The 24620-nt window shown below is 42.4% G+C and overlaps 1 protein-coding gene across 1 annotated transcript in view; it reads left to right on the top strand.

Annotated features, from left to right (window-relative positions):
- The window catches only part of rtn4rl1b (reticulon 4 receptor-like 1b), a 128645-nt gene continuing 104025 nt past the window's right edge, over positions 1-24620 (top strand). Inside the window, exon 1 of the mRNA XM_080053640.1 lies at positions 1-31. Coding sequence (XP_079909766.1) covers positions 19-31 — 13 coding nt within the window. The 5' untranslated portion in view covers positions 1-18. The remainder of the gene's footprint in view (positions 32-24620) is intronic.

The following is a 24620-nucleotide window of genomic DNA, read 5'->3' as shown; positions in this document are numbered from 1 at the left end:
TAAACCTAGACCTACAAAATGTTCAAAAGGGGTGAGTAAGTCTCAACTTTCGCCTCCGAAAAATGGTGGGATTTCGACATCCCTTCTTTTTTTAATTCATATTTGCAGCTCACAATGCGAAGTCTCGAACGCTTATACTTTCTACGGTTATGAAGATACATATTTAAATGTGACACGTTCATGATGCACGTTGCCCCGCATATGTGTTATTACAGGCGATGCGCCATTTGAAGCGCGTCCTTAATTTGCAATATGCACCGAAGGTCTCTGAGAATGAAATATTCAGCCGTGTATGGAGACATGATGGGGATGACTATGTGATATTAATACAGCTGATGCCGCACTGCAGTTTATGAGTTGTACCCGGGTCACTCACAAGGCTATCGCTCAGCTCCGCTCACCGCTGGAGCCGTTATTATTTGCTGTGTGTGTCAGAACATCTAGATGTGATGGATCAAACCGCAGTTCATGAGGTTATTCTCCTCTGGCTACACACCATATGAACACTCAAGACCTTTGGCCACCTCATATAAAAAGGGAGAGCTCCTCGCAATTGTAATATCAAGACCGTCTGATAGATAGGACTACACATTTGACCACAGACTCTGGGCTAAACATAATCTTTGGTCCCCAGGAACAGGTTCTTTCATTCTAGGCTTTAATTGGCCATAGAGCTGCATACCAGTCTGCACTGGATGTCTGACAACAGTAGGGAGAGTAAAACCTCTAATGAGAATAGATTACAGTAATACACACACACGCTCTACCATTGTGCTATTATCGAGGGAGTGGAATAATAGTGAAATTAATCTGTTCCCAGTTTGCCGGGGCCCCTGGAGACCACTCTGGGACCCCTGGAGGTCCCAAGACCCCACTTTGGGAACCACTGTGTTAGACCAATCCACTGCACATCAAAATCAACCTGCCTTTTTGTTGTGGCATTTATACATTTTACATTAGGCAACAGAAGCTGAAGAGATACTTAAACTTCACACACGGAAACACAGGAACATGCCTGGTGGTGGTGGTATGTGTTTGTATGTGAGGTTGGATGCGGATGGCGTATGTCAACAAACAAAACTCCCTGCTTGTGTTTTATTCATATTTACTTGCGTCTTGTGAAAACCCATCTGCTCTGCTCTTGTGTTTTTGTGTGTGTGTGTGTGTATGTGTGTGTGTGTGTGTGTGTGTGTTTCTGCTGGGGGTCTCAGGGGCAGAGAAAAACAACATGTTTTTCTTGCTGCCATCAGATCGATTATTGCTGTTCCAACAGTGGAGATAAAACAAGCCATGGTGATGAGTGCTTATGGCTATATCAGACTTTGAGGGGAAGGCATGTTGTCTGAAGCTGCATCCTTCTGACAGCTTCTCACAACTGAACTGACATTCCCATCATTTATGAGGAGTTTTGTTGTGTTTTTTCGGATTAACTGGCATGAGTCACGGCGTGTATGAAAAGGCCCTTTTATTGTCTAATGAGAAAACTTTGTTTGCATCTGTTTTGTGTCAAACTAATGGACATGTCTGTAGGCTATTAAGAGATCATCAAGAAGTTGATTTACCAATGCACACATTCATTTCTAATTTACTGTGTCAAGGGTTAAACGGAGGTCTGGAACCTGACGTGATTGGCAGGTGAGGATTTTTTTTTAACAAGCATGCGCAATCCCAGCTCTGTCCAAGGTTTTTGTGTGTGAGTCAGCTGTCGTACCGCTGCACTGTTCCGGACAAAATCGCTTAATTTGAGACAAACGACTTCAAAGTACAGACTTCACCAGTCTGCCAAAAGTGCTCACTTTTGCCTGCATGCCTGAGTCTATATGGTGAGTCAGAGATGCGTCGGCGACACGTTGGCAGGACGGTGAATTTGAATTTTTTTGCACCTAAAATAACACATTCTTGGGAGCCTGGCTGATGCAGCAGGCACAGTATTATCTGTGACTGATCCACCATTCGCTATCACATAGCAGGAGAGTGTCATAGCTGACACACTGGCAGCACCTATCAGGTTGACATCACATTGTGGCTAGCTGTGCCAAATTACAATGTTAATGGAGTGGACACGTAGATTTTATGACGGCCTTTTATGGTTTACACTTTGTCTCTTGACAGTCTCCAGCTGCTGATCTATTCATCTGTGGGCCATGAGATTGCATTGATGGATGCGACAAGGTATGGTCATGTCCATACCATCCGCAAATATGTCTAGACATGTAGAACATTAGTTCTGGTGTGTATTCAGCTGCAGGTGAGACAACACGGCCCTCATATCTTTGTTTGAACAGTCAGAACGGTGTCTGTGATTCTGCTGTTGTGTATATATGTCTTTTTCTACGGTTTGTACAAAAACTACGTGTGTTCTGTGAGAAGTGAAGCTGTGTTTGGGTACATGTGCACATTCATGTTGACATACTTAGCAAAAGTGTCACTCCATCTCTGTCTTAGCTTTTCTTTAAATTTTTTCGTCTGGCTTTCAGAATCTCTCTGTTCCTCAAAACCAGTCAGCCATAGAGTGGACACAAGGGATGGTCCGTCAGAACAGCTCTGAGATAGAAAGGACAGGATGTCCACTGCATATACCATTCTGTGACGTGCTGTAATTGTTGCTATATGGTATATTTACGGTACAATTATTGGAGAAGGCTGCTCCATGCCACCTTTTGGATTGTATTGTTAGACACTTAACATATGATCAATGCAGACAGGCACAGACAGGTTTGCAACTCACATACTTGTTAAAATGGATGTGCGACCCCCAGCACACAAAGATACACACACGTACACTCCCTTGTACTTCTATCCTGCTGCGGATGCCCTTCCGATTACATTTATTCCATCTACTGTAATGATTTTGCACATTAAAGCCCTTTTACGACAAATGCATTGCTGACCTGAATGTCATAGATTTTCTCACTCCCATGGCCTTTCACAACAGCATGAAAATCAATTTGCAAGGACTGGAAAGACGCTTGAGAATATGACACACAACATGAATTTACCTATATTTTTTTAATCCCTTGCGTCATTGTTGCATGGTAATGCTATTGCAAGCAAAAATACTTTTAATAGGCTTTTTGTTGTTCTTTATGGACATGGCAAAGTGTACATGCTATGAGAATTCAGAGATCCAAAGCAATGTTTTAAATGCAACTCATGTACGTTGTAATTAACTTTCTTCAGTCGGTTAAGAGTCACTGTAGATCTTCTATGCTGACATAAAGTGAAACTGATGGCTGCGTGGCATGTCATGCTCTGGAAAACTGGTATGCTATGGCTGTAATGTATCATTTACATCATTTCTGTACTTAGAGCCTAATACATGCAAAACCATTGACAAGAAGCTTTTGAGCATCAGCACTACATGACTTACATCAACCCATATACCTGAATTTTAAGATAATCCATTATTAACCATGAATCCAAGTTCTTCACTTAAAATTGGACTCATAAAAGCAGAGGGGTGTGGGTTGCGTGCACACACGAACAGACACACAAACGTGCACACGCACACACACACACACACACACACACACACGATCGCACACACACACGCACACGCACACTTGCACATTTACGGTATGTTTTGCTTTTTTGTCTGACTTACAAGATAAGACTAATTAGGAAATGCATTTGCATTCTCTGCATTTAACATTTGTAATGGAATGTAGCTCAGAGAGAACAAAGAGGGCTGTAAGAACATTACAGATCATGTGTGCTTTATGTTTGTGCATAGATCCTAATTAATTAACATTTTCTACATTCTGTCATAAACATGTCATCTAAAACAATACAAAAAAACTCACCACAGTCTGTTCCTTTATCGTCCATATCCATTGATCGACAATATGCGGAGGTTATTGCTGGCAGCAATTATGAACCCCTTTAGGATTTAGTAAACATATTTTGCAAATCATCCACAATAACGAGCATTTACTTTACACACATTACTAACTAAATAGTTTTCAGTGCTGGCTGTCTGTCATTTGCCATTAATGAATCCTGTACAATGAAAACAGCACAACTGAGGCATCATCTCTTCAGCCTACAGGCCCTGCTTGCTTGTGTTGGGCTGTATCTTGTGGATGTGTTTCTATGTCTCTTCAGCCATTCCGGCTCCAATTCTGCTCTCCACAATATCTAACGACAACAGACGTCAAGGGGCTCCTCTATTCTCTATGAGAGATGTGTTCTACCAGAGGATGACATAGACATCAAGTGCAATGCTGATGATTTGAAAGCAAAAGACTACAGTATTGAAGACCATTGGGTTTGAATGAAATAACAATGGTCTCTCTATGTTACTAAAAGAAACAAACAAAGGCTTTTTCTAGGGAGACACAGGCAGTGCCCTGAAGCTAACACCACACGAGTGATTTGAAATGACCCCATGAATTTGACAACATGAGAGAGCAATAAATACCCAGCTGTAACAGTAATATATCATGCAACCTTTCTGCCATCATCAAGGGCCATGCAAGAGTTGTATATAAAGATAGAAAAATATTCCTCGCTAATATTATTATCTCCCTAATCCTCTCAGTGTCAGCCTTCTGCTATCACTACTTTGCATTGTTGTACTTTTTTCCGCCCGGCTTGTGTTTACTGTGCGGGCGACAGGCAGAGTGGACTGTCGACTGCAGGGTTTGCAGTAGAGAAGGTCTGAAGAGAAGTGGAGAGGCGCAAAATTACAAACCTCAAACTGATCCCCCTGAATCTTTTTTAAGCTGCCCGTAAAAACAGAGAACAAGTCTGAGAAGAGGCAGATATTTTGTAAATGTTTGCAAATATTCTACGCTAATTTTGTGTTCATAATTGTAGAATCAGGCAATCAAGACATCAAGTATAGGTGCACCACAATGTAATACACAAGCATAATCTCTGAGATAACAGGATAAGGCAAGCAGAAAATGTCAACAAACTGACTGTCGGTAGTCAGCAGATCCAGCCCAGAAAACACAGTAATTGACAGGGGAACATGACCAATTATCGGATAGCCGAGTCACATTTAATATGCTGCCACACAATGCACCTCTGGCCCCGTTAGTGCATTCCAAACATCTAATTTAGCCAAAGGAGACTGTTCAAAATCTGAAAGCCTTTTATTTAGTGGCCAATGCTCGGGTTGGTGTTTCCATGGAGGCCTCTGGCACTTTCCCCACACCTAGCAGAAGATGACTATAGAAAATAATTATCAAGTGTGCGGGTGTGTTTGTATGTGCGGACAAGACAGCACAGACTGGTGCTTGTCATTTTTTTTTCATGAACTGTTGTTTTTTCCGGGAGCCATTTTCACACTTCCTTTCAACCATTACACACTGAATTAGGGCATGAGGGCTCTGAGTTCAGAAGTGGAATGCGCTGCTCTTATGCAGTTGATGAGATCTCTTATTAATCCAGTCTGAACAGACGACTGGATGATTCAATCCACAGGACATTCTAACTTGGAAGAGGAATCAGAGGTGAACATTAACAGGAGATGCAAGGACAAATCTGTCCATCTCTTTAAAAAAAATCTTGCGCAAAGGCCATCTCCTCAGCCTTTGTTGTGGAAATGAGATGCAAGGATGGTGATTAGTGGATGGATAATGAGGTGAAATAGACAAACAACCTAAGCCCTGTTGGTTTGCTAATATTAATAATTAATTTCTGATTAAGTAGCTAATTGGAGTTTAAAGGTCAGTGTCAATGAGAAAGCCATAGATCTGAGGAGACAGGCGGGAGGTGGGGGCAGGGGGGGAGACAGTCCAGGAGACTGTTGACAGTATTCCCAGGTGCTCTCTCCTGTTACTCTGACAGCTCTCCTCCTTCCTGTGCCATCATCCCCAGGCGACATTGCCTTTGTGTGCTGAGGACAGCAATTCAGCTAACACCAGCACCTGGCCATCTGCCCTTTTGGCATTGAAAGTTAGCAGGTCCTCAAGACAGAGTGACGTATCATTGCAGGATAGAGCAGAGGTGAAGGAAAGGGGAGAAGGGAAACACTGTGTTGTGTACATTTGGGCTCCTTATCATCAAGTACAGTCATATGAAAAAGTTTGGGACCCCCTTCTAATTTTGGGGATTTTTGTTCATCATTAGCTGGGATTTCAAAGAAGCAAATTCCTTTTCATATACCTTAGGGAAACAGAAGCAATTCAGCAGTGTCGTTTTGTTTATTGGAATAATAGAAAATATGAAATAGGCATCATAACAAAATTTGACTGGTGCATAAATTTGGGCACCCCAACAGAAAAATGACATCAATATTAGTTGAGCCTCCTTTTGCAAAAATAACAGCCTCTAGACGCCTCTGGTAGCCTGTGATGAGTGTCTGGATCCTGGATGTAGGTATTTTTAACATTCTTACATACTAAAGCGATCCAGTTCAGTTAAATGTGATGGCTGCCGAGCATGGAAAGCCTGCTTCAAATCATCCCATAGATTTTCGATGATATTCAAGTCATTGGACTGCAACGGCCATATCAGAACATTGTACTTTTCCCTCTGCAGGAATTTGAACTGTGTTAAGGGTCATTGTCTTGTTGGAATATCCAACCACTGCGCAACTTCAACTTTGTGACTGATGCTTGAACTTTATCCTGAATAATCTGTTGAAACTGGGTTGAATTCATCCGACTATCGGCTTTAACCAGGGCCCCAGTCCCTGAAGTAGCCACACAGCCCCACAGCATGATGGAACCTCCACCAAATTTGACAGTAGGTAGCAGGTGTTTTTCTTGGAATGCAGTTTTCTTCTTTCGCCATGCAAAGCGCTTTTTATAAAGACCAAATAACTTAATTTGTCTCATCAGTCCAAAGCATTTTCTTCCAATATGAATCTGGCTTGTCTAAATGAGCTTTTGCATACTCCATGCGACTGTACCTGTGGCGTGGGTGCAGAAAGGGCTTCCTTCTCATCACCCGGCCATACAGATGTTTTGGTAGCCTGGCATTCCCAGACCTGCCACTAGGCGCTGGCAAATTAAATTTGCTGCGCGTGTTGGTCTGGGCACGCTCCGTTGAAGCTTATCAAGAAAGCCAGAAATCTGGCGGGCGCGCCAGAGCCCCTTATATGGTACTCTGGGGAGGACGTAACCGGATGACGACAGTGACGTGCATGCGACGTCGAAGCCGTGATAGTAAACATCAGAGATGGCTGCGGATATGTTGTGTGAGTTTGAGACTGCTTTGGCCTCGACCCTTAACGATTTGGAAGACGGCACTCAAATCTTTCATTAGCAAGTAAGTGGAATGTTCTATTTTGCCAACCGACAACGGCAAACGTTTAATTTAACAGTTTAACAGCTGTTCGCTAAACGAAAGGGGCTTACGTCGCCTTGTGCATCACTCTGATTGGTTGTAGTGCTATCCAACTGCGTGCAGTGGCATTTGAAATGCACGAGTAGGAGCCGCCCCTTGAGTTGGAAATTACTATTGATCGTCGCCAGACCCTCTATCGTTCAAGATATCAGGGTCTGGATTTCCAGGCTAATGTTTTGGTGCAAAATAAACTGAATTGTTGACCGATGTACAGATACACAATCTGCAGCCAGATGTTCTTGTAGGTCTTTGGAGGTGATCTGTGGGTTGTGTGCAACCATCCTCCACCTATGCCGCTCCTGTATTTTTCTTGGTCTGCCATGCCTGGGTTTAACTGCCACTGTGCCTGTGTCCTTCCATTTCCTGACAACGTTCCCTACAGTCGAAATTGACAATTGAAACCTTTGGGAAAGCTTCTTGTAGCCTTCCCCTAAACCATGACAATGAATAATCTTTGTTTTTCAGATCTTTTGGGAGCTGCTTTGATGATCCCATTCTGTCTCACTTCAGCAGAGAGTCAAAGAGAAGTGCAACTTGCATTTAGGCACCTAAAATACCTTTTATCATGATTAAACAGACATTTCTATGAGGTTCAAGGCTTAACAACATAATCCAACCAATTTTGTGTTTAAAGTCATCAGTTTTACATGCTGTTACATGCATTAAAATCAACAAAACCACAAGGGTTCCTATATTTTTGCACAGCCAGTTTTTCACATTTTACTAAATACTGCTTTTCAAAAAATATTTGTTTGGAAAACATCCCAGTACTTAGCTGTTCCTGGTAAATGAAAGACATACCACTTGTATGTTTTTTCGTGAAAGCAGAGTCAATTATAATGCCGGCTGAGAGGGGTTCCCAAACTTTTTCATATGACTGTATACCGAAAGGAACAGATTAGTCATTCACGTACGAGAGCTCACGTGCACATAGGCATGTATTGGGGGATGTGCAAACTCACACTGGCATGCATAGTCTCCCGCATGACATTCATTCTGAACCGATCTGACTCCTGGCATGGATTCATCTTGTATATTATGCCTCGGATTAATCTGGCACTCCATTCATGTCACAGTCAGAACTCATTTACTTCAAGATGTTTCATGGAAAACAATGGCTAATTCCATCTCCGGAGTATGCAGGGTTTTTGAAGATGCTTCCAAATGAGAAGTTTCTGCACCGGCTGCTGTGTGAAATTAAAACACTCAGTGGGGAATGTGATGAGGAACAATGAACAACAAGCGTCTTTCCATTTTTCCAAGAATTTTGTTGCTGGCTCTGTCTCTAACACCTACTGCTCCTCGAGAGCCAGCCTATCTCACCCCTGGCTTTAATGAGACAGGCTACTGTCAGAGTCACATCTGAGCTTAGTGCTTGTAATATCGGCCGTGTCTGTGTTCTGGCAAATGTTATCAGTGCTTGCACGTCTGTCACTTCTCACATCGACTTTTAGGGAACAGTCAGGGCTCAGGTAATTGCTGCAGCCTGTTGGGATTAATTGTGCCCTGCGATGTTAATGCACACCAACGGCCTGTGATAATGCAGCTGCAGGACCACTTAAAACTCAGTCCTACTCTAACTTCTTCACAGTGATTAAGCCAATTGTGGGGTGCCATTTCAATTTTGTTGGGCTTGGGTTCTTGGGTTATTTTAAGGATGGCTCTATTTTCAATCATTCCTTAAAAAAAATATATTTTTTAAATGTATTAAATATTTCAAGAGACACAGGCTGGTACCAGATGCTGTCACATATAATGACTTGAGGCAGAATCTGAGGATTTACTCTTCAATCCAATGGAGAGTTGAAGAGAGGAATGGATGAGTATTATATAAAAGGAGTGACTGAGATACATATTGAGGTGCGGTAGTTACAGAAAATAGGCCAAGGTCTTTTCATCAATCACACATCTTTTTATATGCAAATTCCCACGCAATTGTCTCAGAACGGTCCTAAATTCAGCCATTTACAGCAGCGGAACCGTGTTTCGACCTTATTAAGACTCATTCAACGGGGATGAGAATGGATAGTAATAACCAGTTTCAATTTACCCTCTATATTTTCCACATCTGCCTTAATCAGAGTCAAAAATACCCCGCTGTGTTCGCCACCTACTTCTATGAAATGGAAATCTATTTATGGCGCAGAAAAGGACCGCTCTCACAGTCTGTCCTTATGTATTCCACTGAACTGAATGAGAGTGGAGTCCTTGACATTTGTCTGTTTTCCTCCACTAACAAGCATTTCTCCTCAGTTTTGGCCCTCCCTCATAGAAAGCACTGGAGCTGTTGGAGGCTTGCGTCATAAACACTGGGCATCAAACTCACAATAGAGGGGCAAGGTGCTGTTTTGTGTGCCAGAGATAAGGGTGTTAATTATTCCAGTACTTACTGAAGAGTACAGAGCCCCCAAATGTCACGCTGAGGTGGATTTTGACACATGGTGTATGCGGAAAGAGCTGTTTGAAGTATGTTGGTGTTGTGCTGCATCACCTGCATAACTGATGTTGCGTTGCCTTCTCTTATGTTTTTTGGCAAGAGGTGTGGCCGAGGGAGACCTTGCTTTAGGATGGAAGAGTGAACTCTGTAGCGCGTCGAGTCGTGACACTGATCGTTATGCATTCCAATCACCCCGCTCCTGCAGGGCTTTAGTTATGAAGCGCTTTCATTTGCAAATTGCTTAGGTTAAAATCCAGGTGCCTTTCAGTTTAAGATGAAACTCCCGGGAAAGCAAACTGCTCCCGGAACATTTTGTAATCTTGCTTCTGGCTGTCATTTTGGAACAACAAAGGGACAGATGTCACAACAGTGTGGTCTTACCGAGTTAGGCAAGGTTGTCAGATATAGATTCTCCCTTTGGCCTTGCAGGAGGAGGTTTAATGGTTTAATTTGTGTGTGTGTGTGTGTGTGTGTGTGTGTGTGTGTGTGTGTGTGTGTGTGTGTGTGTGTGTGTGTGTGTGTGTGTGTGTGTGTGTGTGTGTGTGTGTGTGTGTGTATGTGAATGTGTGTGTGTTTTTTTGGGTGGAGTCTTAATAGTTAAAAGGTAGGGGAAAGCTCAGAGCTCTTTTTATTCTGAAGAGAGGTTTCCACCCATCTGCTGTGGTTGGCTAGCCTGGCTCCGCCCGCCTACCTACTTCCGCCCAAATTTCATTTTCCCTTCAGTAGTCAGTCTGGTGATGGGGTGTATCAGTGGGATCCTGCTCGAATCAGATTTCTGAGTGTCCAATCAGCGAACAGAGCGAGTGGCTCAGTTGAATTCTGCGTTCCTTTATACTCGGAAGAAGGAGATTTCCGACTTGGTAGTTCCGAGTTCCGACCTGTCTGTGTTCCAGTGCATCTGCTCGCGAAAGTATGGACGCCTAAAACCTTTCTCGTCCAAATAACTAAACGTTAGGCTCTAACAAGTTACTGTTGCTAGATTCATAGACTACAATATGTAGTGAAGTCGGAAATTTCCGAGTTTCCTGTCCAACTGGAACGCACCGTCAAAAGCCGGCTCATGACACACGTGAGGACCAAACGTGATGCGATTGGTTGGCTAATCCAGAGTGGCACTGGGCAGATCCAATAGTTTTAAACTTCGACAGACACCCGCCTCCAAGTGAGTGAACGTTTGCCAATTACAGCACTGCCAGACCTTCTGTACAAATGAAATGAAGTACGATGGTCTGGTTGGACCAGGCTAGTGGTTGGCAAGGGACCGTGGAGAAAGCTGCATTCTGCCTCGCCTGCAGTAAAGAGAAGAAAAAGGGAAAATAGACGAGAAAAAAAAAAGTTAGGCTAATAGATAGTCACTACCATGTATGCTGTGTGGAAGCTGCAGTCCAGGCCTCAATCACACACACCCCTCAAGTCCCACGGGAGGCCAGGGAAAACACAGAGACGCTACAGTCTGACAATGAACACTGCCACGGCTCTGCCCCAACGCCCCAGGATAAGACCACTGCCTCAGACATGTGTGCACCCCTGACAGCTCCAACTCTTACTTAAACTACAAGTCTCTTTATTCCCCAGATGACCAGTAGCAGTCTACGGTTTGCCCTCAGCAATCACACTAAAATGTCCCAAGCCCCAATGCAGAGACCGCTCTGACGTTAAAGTGTTGTTTCAAGAAGGAATGTAATCTAGATGGTAAATATAGGAGATGTCATCCGCTGCCAGCTCGACAGCGAAACAATAAACGGAACATGTTGGCGTTATACTGACTTGTTGTATAGCTGAGCTGGTGTTACATAAGATTTATGAACTGCCATGGCAGTAACAATTCTATGTTGGGGGGATTGATAGCCTTTGGTGCTAAAACTCTTCTGGCTGGGACATTAACTCAGCAGATTTGTCCCTGTCCTCACAAGCACAGCCTTGTCAATTATTTAAAAGAGCAAAACAGGAGCCCAGAAAAAGACAGCACTTGGTGTGTGGAGCCCATTTACACGTCTCTACTATTCCCAGAAGTGCGCTCATGCGTTCAGGCCATAATAAGAGTCGGTCTTTCATCCCTATGTGTCTGTGTGCTAATTCACACCATTGCCAACTTGTGTCCCCTCTCATCCCGCAAAGACGAGGGCATCAAGGGAAAACAAAAAGGCACCGAGGGATAAGGTAACAAAAAGTCCTATAGTTGCTTACTTCATAAGAGCAGAAGGAGGTAGAATAATTAATTATTGTAACAGAGAAATAGAGGGCAAAAATAGAGGGAGAGAGCGCAAGGATAGGCGTTATGCTCTGTCAGGGCTCTAATGGAAGTAGCAGGTTTTTTGTGTCGCGGCTGCTCTCCCCACTGATGGATGGGGAGCTTAACAGTCACCGTGAGTTAGCAGAGTGCACAACATCCTCTGGAGCCACTTTTCAGACAGAGCCCTCCTGTAGCTGCCGATCAGTCAGTCAACCCGTCGGACAATTTCACTTTTAACACGAACAAAGCATCCCTACATTGTGAGAACAAACTAAAACAGTTGTTTACTCTGCTAACATACCTACCTTTACATATTTGTTTCACTCTCTCCTGGGGGAATCTAACACGTTCTCTTTGAAAGACCACAAAGTATGCAAAACGGGTATATGCTAGATGTCTGCATGCACGTCAGTGGTATTAAACTGGATCTCTTTCTAAACAACATTTAAAGATTAGAGCGCAGAGGGAGAGCTTCTGCCGCTGCCTTACTGGTCAAAGTGAAGTTAATAGATTCAATGACATTGTCAACAGTGGGGAAAAAAACAAGTACAAAGAGTTGTTGAAACAAGAGACGGGGTGAAGGGAGAGAAAAAAAGAGGATGGGGAGGGAGGGGGAAGGCAGATGAAGCGAGCCAGGCTGTGATGAGGGGAATATACAGTGTGTGTCTGAGAAGGTGTCATGGGCTGACATGATAAGCCCATTGACCCTCAAAACTAATGCCCACTTCCATGGACCAGTGCGGAAGAGGCTACGGTACTTTTTCAAGGAACACACAGAATTTATTTTGGAGCATGTAATGATAGGCCTACATCATGTTCAAGCTCTGTTGAACCAGGAAATAAACCCATTTTGTTTTGTAAATTTTTATATGTCTGAAATAAATTGAATCAATCAATCAATCAACCAATCAATCAACTTCACCTCTATTCACACACCTTCCTGAAATGGTCTTTTTTCTAGTTGTGTTCTCAATTATAAGCTACCAGTGCAGTGCCAGTAAGAAGCAGGTATTAACTTATGCATACTTAAATGTATGTAACCTGTCTATGTAAGTGGGATACAGAAAAAGATGTAGCCTACACATAGGCAGTGTCACACAGTCATTGAAATGGCGCATCACTCGTCACTTTTGGTCTATCGTTAATATTTTTTTGCGCCATATAAAATCCTCTGTTATTTATAGGCAAATCAGGTCAATATTTTTTTTACTGATAATTGCAGCTGGAAGGCAGCAGCATTTATTTTTGCAACCAAAATTAAGGGCATTTTTGCATCTTACCTAGTCTTTAGCTCGTTTAGGTGTTAGTTTCTAATGGTTTTAAAACATTTTGTTGAAAGGGATCGTGTATATATTCACCGGTAGCAGAGCTATCTGAGACCGTGCTAATTTAAATGGAAAACGCTATTGACACGCTAACTGAAATTAGCATTAATTCAAGTTTTGATCACAGCAGCCAATCAAATCAGAGGGAGGCAGGGTTTAGTCGGAGATTACTTAATGCTCCGTGCTCTGTGGCGTATTCCCCGCCAGCATGATATAAATGTGATAACTTCTACATATTTGGTCCAAAACACTAACTTCAAAATCAATCAAGGATGCAAACTTTCGTGCCGTGCACAAATGGTAAATCGACTCCACTTATATATCGCTTTTCCCTGGTTTTTCACAGACTCAAAGAGCTTTACATTGTTTTGAACACATTCACCCAATCACACACACACACCGATAGCAGCAGCTACCACGCAGGGTGCAAGCTAACTCTCGGGAGCAATTTGGGGTTCAATGTCTTGCCTAAGGACACTTCGACATGTGGCGGGTAGACGGGGGATCGTACCTCCGACCCTGCACTCCAGAGGCGACCTCCCTGCCCACTGCTTTATAGATAGAAGATAGATAGAACTGACTGATTTTTTGAGAGCCACAGTCTACTGTACAGTCTCAAAATCTTTGACATAACATATCAAAATGCTCAACAAATATAACCCCAAATCCATACCACACCATGTATTGGTTTCAAGTGGCTAAAAAGATACGCATTCCTCCTTCATTTCTTTGAAGAAAGTAAAAGATGGTGCTTGAAGCACTTGTGTTCCAGCTTTAAAAGGGGTTGTTTTCAGTAGCAATATGTCAAGTTGAGGAGTAAAATAGAATGTTTCTTTTCAGACAGATATCAAAAGATTGGAAGAACAAGAGAGAGGAAAGAGGCAGAAAATAAAGAAAAAAATAAAATGATCAGTTGATATGGAGGAGTTGAAACCCTATCAGTGCACCCTCCCCTTCCTTAGAAGGTGAGTGTTCCAGTGGGCTGTGTTTATATCTAGATTTCACACATTATTTATGATGTTAAAACATAATCACTGTTCCAAAGTCTCCACGCAGTACATGATGTGTCAGTGAGGAAAAGACACTCCCACAGCCCGATCTGTCATGGCCCTTCACAGCAGGCCCGTCACACACACACATTGCACTGGTTTGCAATTGTGTGTTAGAATGCATACATTTAGTCAGCTTCTCATCTCTGCACGGAGTAGCTCGGCTTATGAAACGGTGCGTTGATGGCACCATTATCCCGCTGATCGGAATACTTCCTGGCACTGTGTGGGAGCAGCTGGGGCGATGTGGCTGCAGGTGTACACACATGGGCACACACACACACACACACACACACACACACACACTGTCTCTCTCTGTTGGAGATTCACACTATTGTTGTTACACTGGTTGTATGTATGAGCCCTCTTCAGCTTTCTGCCTCCCACCTAGCAGGTGCGGTGGAAGCACTTCTATAGAACTAAAATGCTTCAGCTCCTGCTCTCCATGCACTACTCATCTACTCCTCGTGGCCCACACATGGTCCTCCTGAAGAATGCGATATTATGATAACGTATGTGAAAAAACAAAACAGTTACTATAAAGCACTATACAGTTCTGTTTTGAATCTGTTGGCACCAAACTGTGGTGTCAAATAATGAGTTTCAACCGCTAAACTTCCTGACTCATGGACTGTCCGCACATTTGGTTTGCTGGTTGTTGTAGTCCTAGGATAACAATTGGGATCTGTATTGTGTTGCACATTTGCAAAATAAATTGTTTAAATGGGAAATGTGCTGAGATAAGATGTGGCGGTGAATTAAGAAGTTCCCCCCTCGGCGTTCTGCCATGCCTCTGCAGTTTGTGTCACACCAGACAATTTGCATGTTTGCAGAAAACCTCTGTCAAAATGGATCCATGATTATTGTGTGATCCAGCCTGCAAGGTGCAGTGGAGCTCTGTGCCTTCACAAATACGTCAGTGCCAGAATAAATATGTAGAAGTTGACAAGGAATGAGAGACATTGTCAAAATATATAGAGAGGCCTTCATGAGACAGCTTGGAAAACCGAACAAAAGTAGGAAAGGAGGTCTGTGTGTTACAGATTATGTAGAGTGAAAGCTACAGTATAGAGATGAAGCTTATGTATTGCATATATACATATCGTAAGGGCAGTGGAAGGCAGTTTAATTTAAAGCAGCCAAACAAGAAAGTAAAAATGTTTGGGCTTCTTTCCAGAGCAATTTTCACCGTCGCTGATATCCAATAATTCAAATGATAAAATATGTTTAAACAATAGGACTAAATTTTGCTGATTAGAAAACAAAACAAACAAGCCTCGATTAATCAGACTAATTTCAAAGTTTTTTCCAGAGAATCTCATTAAAATATTGAGTTTTAGGATCATATCTGTGTTTGCAGACTTTGGTATGCGATGAACTTCCTCCATCCCTATTTGTGCAAATTAATCTCCTGTCTGGAGAAGCAACAAGTTTGTAAACATCTGATCAGCTCATGCTGACTCACAGCCAGGTTTGCTGCCTCGCCCTGCTGTGTTTATTCCAACTCTCTCTCTCTATCTTTTATTTTGGTTTATGGGTAACACTTTACAATAAGGGTACATTAATCAACCGTAAGTTAATGCTATCAATAGTTAGTTTATGCGTAGTTATTGCCTATTAAGCATTGAGTAAGTGTTAATGTTTAGTTATTAACGGTTAGTTAATGCTTTGTTAACTAATGGTAAGGGTAAACCAAGCATACCAGTTAGTTAATGTTTAGTTCATGTTTATTATGCATTTACTAAGCATTAACTAACAGTTAATTAATGTAACCTCATTGTAAAGTGTTACCGGCTTATGATTAATAAGACATGTCCAAGCGGTGTGCGTGTGTGTGTGTGTGTGTGTGTGTGTGTGTGTGTGTGTGTGTGTGTGTGTTGGCGTGTAAGCATTTGTGTTTAGACACTGTGCAAACAAAGCAGTGTTCCCTGAAGAGTTTGTCTGAACAAAAAGGGTGTGACCTCTCAGCACCGGTCCTGTGCCCTGCACAGCTCAGCCTCCTCAACCCCTTCGGCCCAGTAAACACTTACAGAGCTATGGCTTATCTCCAGTCACAATGATAAACAAGGCATCGTTGAAGTGAGATAGAACTATGAACAATTTGCCAAGGTGTTTGTTTTGTCTGGGCCATCCCGCCGCCTCTTGCTGAGACCATGAGATGACTGGCACTGTTTGATTCTGAATGCAGATTTATAAGGACAGACTAAACCGGCAACAAAGGTCACAGACAAATATTTTCCCAGGCAGCACCTGGGTTACAGATATAAGAAAAAGATTCTGCGGGCAGACAGGGGGCATTTCTACACACAACCAACAATTTGATTTCTACATATTAAATATATTGTGATCCTATTTGAGGCGAGACGATACATTACAGATGGTCTTTGTTCTACACATATCATATGATGAACATTATCAACAAGAAAGAAAGACATGAGACAAAACCGGGATGACATACATGCTAGTAGGAGGCACAGCGTCAAAACAAACTATAAGGTCTCTGAAGTGCGCCACTTCACATCCTCCCTCTCAAGCCCAACTGTGTGTGCAACAACAAAATGAATTATTAATGTAAATTGGAATTGTTAGCAATAATGGCAATATCAAAAGGGCTCTGACTAATTGCCAAATGTTTCTTTTTTTGCAGACCACCTTGCTGCCTGTGCTAACAGATTAAAAATAGTGGAACGTATAATGAGATGTGGTCTGGGCCTGAATGGGCAGAATTAGGGGAACCAAATGGACTGATTTATTTGAGACAAATTTAATTAAAGTTTCTAGTAAAAAGGAAAGTATTGTCTGAAAAAGTGTTCGGCTGCCACAAATTGAAAAATTGAACCGAGCCAATTGTATAAACTTATTTAGTCATTGGGTTCCAGCAGAGTATAGACTTCCACCGGCATCAAGCTTTTTTTTTCAATTACATGCTTACAATTTGAAATTGGTTGTACATTTTCAACTTGGCAAGTTCATTTAAGAATGTCCTCCTTCTTAAGCATATCTGCAAATGTAATGAAGACAGCATGGCGAGGAGAGACTGCTGCAAGAGAACGTGTGAGTGAGCCAAGGTCATAAATAACAAGTAGCACAGCATTTCTCTTTGCTTAAAGAGCTTTCTGTACAGTGATGTATAGTGTAACCCAATAGCCGTCATTCAGACTTGTCTCTGGGACATTGTGCACGGGGAGTGTTGTTGGATCCTTCTCCTCCCTGTCATTTCCTTGGCTTCCTTGCTTGGTGCAGACTTTTTTTCTCCTTCTATTCATCCTGAATTATTAAAAAGTGTTGTGATTCCCAGTATGATTGTGAATCTGGGGCTGCAGCTCTCTACTGCGCAGTCACATTTGCTTGTTTTTCTCGCTCCTCGCCGTGTTCACGCTGTCTTTTCTCCCAAGCTTGGTACACAGTGTGATGCTGCAATCCTCACGCCCACAAATCTCACCTTGAAGGGGTAAGAGGGGGGGATTTGGGATGTTGAATACTCAAAAAGTCGTGTCTGCCCTCGTCTACAGAGCGAGTATTATTCGTCTCAATCTGTATTCAGGTCAGGGTGCTTTTCGCAGGGGATAGAGAAGGGAGGGAGGGATATTTTTCTTACCCATCATGCACCAGCAGCAGGACCCAAATTGGCACAGAGGGTTGGGCAGTTTCTCTAGGGATAAGCATCCTGTCTCTTGCCTGACTCCCTTGAAGGGGGAAAACCTGCCAGGGGCATCCATTCACTGCAACACACACATTCCCGTTGTCTTCTCAAACATAACCAGGACCCAAGAGACCAACACATTTGTCCCCACGCAGCTGACCTGCCACCATGGCGTAGGACCCCACCTCTTGTGTTTTTCTGCGCTCCTTCAGATTCCCATGAATGCCAAGCTTGATGTGGCAGTGACTCTCCACCACTGCAGCAACAACAGTGGCTGCCCTGAGAAAAAGGTTATGAAAACAGCTGCTGGCAGATGAAAAATTCATGCGGCATTACAATACATTTGAGTATCCCGCCTCATCCTCTCTCTCTCTCTCTCTCTCTCTCTCTCTCTCTCTCTCTCTCTCTGCACAGATGACACATCAGTCAGTACAGCACATGTGTTTGTAGAGGCTCTTTTGTCCATGATCTGTGGGAGAATATTAATGTAATGTGCTGTCAGATATGGATCAAACTATTCAGTAAAATAAGAGGGATCCTAATGCGAGTCCACAAATACTGGGTTGTAGGCATTTTAATTTGGCACTGGTTGGATGTACACTCTAATAGGCCAGCGCTGAAAACATGAGAGTGATCCACAGAGAGCGCAATAGAGGAAGAGATGGAGAGGAGAGACAGAGCCGGCCCAAGCCTTCATGGGGCCCTAAGCGGAATATGATTAGGGGGCCCCTCTCCAATCGTAGCGCTGCCTCCAATGTGTGTCCTAGGAGGGTCCGGGGGTAAGCCTCCCCGGGAGGGGAGGGGCTTTACATTTTTAAAGTGAAATGCATGAATCTGGTGCACTTTGAGAGAAAAATTAAGGGGCTAAATCTGAGAAATTTTGTGTGAACAAATAATTTGGAGACACTGGGTCGGATAAATTAGAAGCTATTGAAGAAAGGCACATTTTCCATAAAAATATTAATATAAAATAAAATATTATGGAGGGTCCTCTGGGTTGGGCTTGGAGCTCTTTATCTTTTACGGGACATATTTCTCTGTAATATAATGAATGCATGTAAATGCAGTGAGAGGAACGAAGCAGAAGAACTCTGTTGTCCAGCTATCTTTTTTTGTCACAGACGAGGCTGAAATAGGCTATAAACTATACACAGTGCATGGGCAACTGAGGGCTGCCCCATTTCCAAATGTTTTTGAATAAACTTAATACACCGTGCATGGATGTGAACGTGACGTGATTAGTTAATTTCGGATTACCTCCCAGATTCAATTATTAGGCTATTAACTATCTAGACCAAAACATTGTATTCCTTGTTTGTATGATAACTTACATTTGCATAATAGGATGTCAATATCAAACCCACAAACAAAAAAAAATATTATTTTTAATTTTTTTTTTTTTGGAGGGGGCCCCAAGCAACCGCTTAGTTTGCTAATGCCTCAGGCCGGCTCTCATGAGAGAGATGGATAGATACGGATGGCTGAAGAAGTTTTTTTCTGTAGTCGAGTCGACTCCCAGCTACAGCTGAGCTACTTTGGTTGCAGTTGTTTTTATTCAGTTATTTCCAGCGGACATGTATATCTTCACACACATTTATTTATTTATTTATTAGCTGTACAGGGGATGACAATAGTCCTGAAATCATGATGCCCCCCTGAACTTTCTTTACTCTCAATAAAATACATTATAAAATGGATAGAAACGCAGCCCTAAGTCAAAAGAAACGATGCCTTTACATCCACCTCTAGCATTTTAAAGTCACATTTACTTTTTTTGTATCGACTTGCACAAATGTTCTGTAATGTGAGCTATTTTACAGAAAAATCACAAAAGGGTTGAATTTAGTATTAAAAGGCCACAGGGGTTATGCATAGTAGTTTAATGAGGCGGTAGGTGGATGGCTTGGGACTGTGCAGAGCCCACAGCGACTCAGAGTCAAGTGGAGTCCTTTATTCCCGATCAATGTATGGTAATGAGGGAGCAGGGGAGCTTGTTCCAGACAAGGATTGTAAGTGAATAGAGGGTTACAGGTTGCTACGGCAGCTTCAGTGAGGAAATGGCCACATAAAGATAATGCTTTTGAATGAGCATTTAAAGACTCAGGCTCCTTGCAGTACCTCTTGTCCACCTTTTACTATTTCTCATAATGGTGGCATAGGGGCTTTGACAATAAGATTTAATAGAGGACAGTTTTGAGCTGTTTCTTGTCCTTAAACACTTCTCCGCCTTGCTCTAGGGATAGCCCGTGGCTTCACTATTCTGATTCAACAGGCGTCCCATTTGCTGTATAGTCTTTCAAAGCAATATTACTGTACAGTAGATAGCATCTATCCTAGCTGGCTGCCAACGGACTGTTAATTTAAAGTCAAAACCACCAACAGAAGCAGAGAATACTGAGCAAGATCTTCAGAGGACCAGCTTTAAACCAGAGCTTTGCAATAAAAATCCAGGGCCCTCTCTATCCCAGGGTATGCCTCCAGGCCTGGATGAGTCCACAGTGAGGCAGTATGTGATCAGCCCCGGTTTAGAGAGGACTATTACTGTACTGAGCCTAGCATGTGGGGGATGCCATGAAGGTGATTTCAGATGGATGTGGTGTTCGGATGATGTAGGCTTAGAAAGTCAATGGCAGAAGCTGAGAGACTGACCCTCAGTTTCGATACAAAGTTGCTTTATCATTCCACTCACACTGTCAGACGATTTTAAATACCGGTTGATCTTTCTTTTTATCTCTGTTCGGTTATCATTCAAGCCTCTCTCATCCGCCTTATGGATAACCACTCGGGGCTCAACTCCTCTACACATATCTCCCCAGCCCTTTCTAGAAGCTTGTTTGTCTCCCATGCCATTACCTACTGCACATTGCAGAGAGGAGTAAACACTTGTTTTGGCAGCTTTGATGACCGACTAAATGTCATGTGTCTGAAAGGAAAGAACCTACAGTATAGTATTGGGATTCTTTGCACTCGCTTTCCTTCACCTTGTCCATTTTATCTGCTGTTGCTGTGTGTGTGTGTGTGTGTGTGTGTGTGTGTGTGTGTGTGTGTGTGTGTGTGTGTGTGTGTGTCTGTGTCTTTGTCCAATAATGTTTGCCTCTGTCTGTTTCTCAAACAAAGCGAATACACGAGCACTCATTTGTGTGTTTGAATTCACAGTTGTGTGTGTACATGGAGCTCAACTTCAAATGGCAGAACTTGTCTAGAAAAATAAATGAGGTCCCCATGCTTTGACTTGTGTCCGTGCCGTTACTTGTTTTGACTTATTACTCGCATGCAAATGTAAGCTTCCCTACAAAACGAATTAAATGACACCATCATAAAGCACTCTGTTGTGAGTGTCATAAACCCTAGCCTAATATGAGGATAATAACAGTTTAAAATTGACACTCTTTGATGTCTTGGAAGAGACAAGTTTAATAGGGCAGGCCAACTGCAGAATACATTATTTCACTTGCGTAGAACTACTGGCATATATAAACATGTCCTTTGGATAGTAAAAGCAATGTCAGCTAATCAGGTATTTTCAGGAAGCGGTGGGGAAACACGTGTCATGTATGTTGGGAACTTCCTCAACCTTATTGCATATTGATTTAATGTGCTCCAATATTCATCATGTACAGAAGTATTTTGCGATAGAAGGTATCTTCCAGTCAATAGAGCCTTGAGTTGTTGCCAGTCAAGTCTTTTCTGCTCAGGTTCCCTAGGCTAGAGGACATGTGAGAGAGATGGTGGGGAAATGGATATACTATTAACTGGCAATCTGAAAGACTTCCTTAATGTATACTTAATGGCATGCCGGTGGTCAGAGATGCAGGAAGTATTCATTCAGTACATGACCAATTACAGTGGCACATTTTGTTTTGATTCACAGACACCATGCCGATACTATTTGGTTATACTTTGTGGCTATATTTATCCTAGACCACTTCATGATCTTGCGTCAGGGATGCTGTTGGAAATTAGAGAAAAAAAGTGGTTTCTTGAAGAGTCTACCGACCCACCCCACTCAAACACACTCATACACATTTGCTTTTGATGTACTGGGAGGGTGTTGTATTCACTTACATTCACAACCAGACAGCTTACTTTCAAACTTACCTGAATAATCTAGCTATATTTACAGGCCTCAGTGCTTTAAACAAACCAGGTAATATGAGTTATTGTCTGATTCTAATATTATACTTCACCTCCACACAAGCATGGGGAGAGGTCAGATTTCGTCCAATCATCCGGCAGCCAGTATTCCAGTTAAAGCATGCTGATAGTGATTTAACTTTAATAAATGGCCACACTCAAAGGTGGGCTCGATAGCCTGCTTTCATCATCATTTCCTCCCTTCGATCACTCTCAAAAATCTCTCTGTGTTCTGTGTTCTTTGTAGTCTTGACATGTTGAATCTTACAAATGGGTAATGCCTTGAAGGCATGATGTTGTACTCAGTTGTACCTGAAAAGAATACTGGGGGCAGTCATGTGATGAATGATAAAATACAGCTTCAGAGAAAAGTACACACACAGACGCACTACCTTTACATCTCTGCATACTCGCTGCATACAGTGTGAAAACGGTTGGACTGTCTGTCTCCAAAAAGTTACAAAAGTCAAGACAATTTTTAGATTGTGCTGTCAGAAAGGGGGCTTCATTTTTAAGTTTTAGCAGCAACCTCAACAAGTTTGACATTAGTATTAACGGTGAAATAAAATAGTAAACACTGTAAGACCAGCTTTAGGCCCCAAATATAGCTTTGTGAAATACATATTTCCCTCACCCACTGATTAATGGATTCATTCACACACATGCAAACACAGAGAGCACATGAGTCTTCTCACTGTGGTCCTCACAAAGACAGGTAAACAAAGGCCCAAACACCCTTTCAGTTCCAATTCACAACTTTACATTGTCTGATCCCTGAAGGAATCATATACACCTACCTATTCCCTGGTTTATGCACAAGCTTTTAAAAGGTGTTGGAATGAAGTCCAGTGAGGTGACATGACATTATCAGTGTGAAAAAAATAAAATAATTTGAAAGTGGCATTGGCTTCTATTTTTAAAATGTGCCTCTTGGCTAAACAGATAAAGAGAGGTGTTGCAAAAACAAGATGATGGGAAGAGTTTCTCTGGAGAGTGAAACCAAGCATAACCATCATCTTCAATGCAGCACTGGGTGGGGATTTTATACTCTATCTTAACTGCTCCATAGTGTAAACCTTTTGCTCTTTTCATGTCTCACTGGGGGCCAATGTTGAATCAGCTTCTTGGTGTCATCCTCCAACAAAACATAGTTTAATTACAGCTCTTAATATTCTGCCTGAACTCTGAACTAAGTTTGATCTAGCCCGTAATGATGCACCACTTAGGGACCTTGTGACATGTTTAGCCAGCTGTCATCTCAATGTCAGATATGGCAGCAAAATGGGAAAAAGCAGGAAATATGTGCTACGAAAAAAAAAACTGTGGATGGTCATGTAGGATGTGAGAGAATCTAAAATAACACTTCCCCAGCCTCGACTGGACAGTTGTCTGGGGCCTGTATTGTGATATGTGAGATCAAGTGTCCCATCAAAACCGAAGATGTGACATTGGAAGACAATACAGGAACCGAAGAAGCTGTTTGATGAATTGAGGACTGGTCCATTACCATGACAACAACCATCAAGTGCAGTATCCAGTTATATGTTTGAAAAGTGAAATACTGTGAAGGGGATGGTTCAGGTCTGGCCAGTGCAGCAGCAACCACCTGAGGTTGTAGCTTCAGATCCCCATCCTACACTCTGCTTAATGTCTGCTTGATGAAATGTCATTATTGATTATTGAAATCATGTATTTTATTTTATTTTGGCGCAAAATACAATTCATATTGCAAAATCTTCCATTTATATTGAACACAGCTTGCTCTAAATCGAAATCTTTTTAAACTTTCCCCAGAGAATACTGATGACACGACAATCATAACAAAAACCTTTTCTCAGATGAAACACCAGACTTACTATTAATTACTTACTATATTTTTGTCCAATGTGTCCATCGTCACCGGGAAAACACGCAAAAACTGAATGCTTACCCCTGAAAAGCTCACTACCCCTTCCGACAAATAATCAAGATTAGTAAAGCCTTCTGTGTCCTCCACATCTTTGGCAGCTATTTCCTTCTCACGAAGGCCAATATTTCATGGGAGTCTAGTAAAAGGCCAATTGTGTCAACAATATCAAAGCCCCTGTCTGCTCGGACAATGCCTCCTAGGTCCAGCAATATATTTGTCAATAACCCCTTCCTCCTCCACACCCTTAGTTACAAAGAAAACAACTCCTTGTGGAGTTTCAAAGATCAACAGCTTAACAGTGTTGTGGTGCTTGTAATTGTACTAGGTCAAAGCCTGTGCAAGCAAACAGCATTATCCATTGATAAATACTTTAACAGCCACTCTAAATTCAGAGATTGTCCTGAAGCAAATGGGCATTGTCTCTCTTATCTGCTAAAATTCTGTTTATACAACAACAAGGAAGCTAAAGTATGCATTTAAGAAGATAATTCACAAAGCGCAATCCTTTGGCAACAGAGCCTTCAGTGTCACAGCCCCCCACCCTCTGGAACTCTCTCCCTACCGAAATCCATAAACACTGACTCTGTGGGC

The sequence above is a fragment of the Ammodytes marinus genome, assembly GCF_949987685.1.
Source record: "Ammodytes marinus genome assembly, chromosome: 3".
Classification (NCBI taxonomy): Eukaryota; Metazoa; Chordata; class Actinopteri; order Uranoscopiformes; family Ammodytidae; genus Ammodytes; species Ammodytes marinus.
Note: the sequence above shows the minus strand (reverse complement) of the source record. Positions and strands in the feature narration are given on the sequence as shown.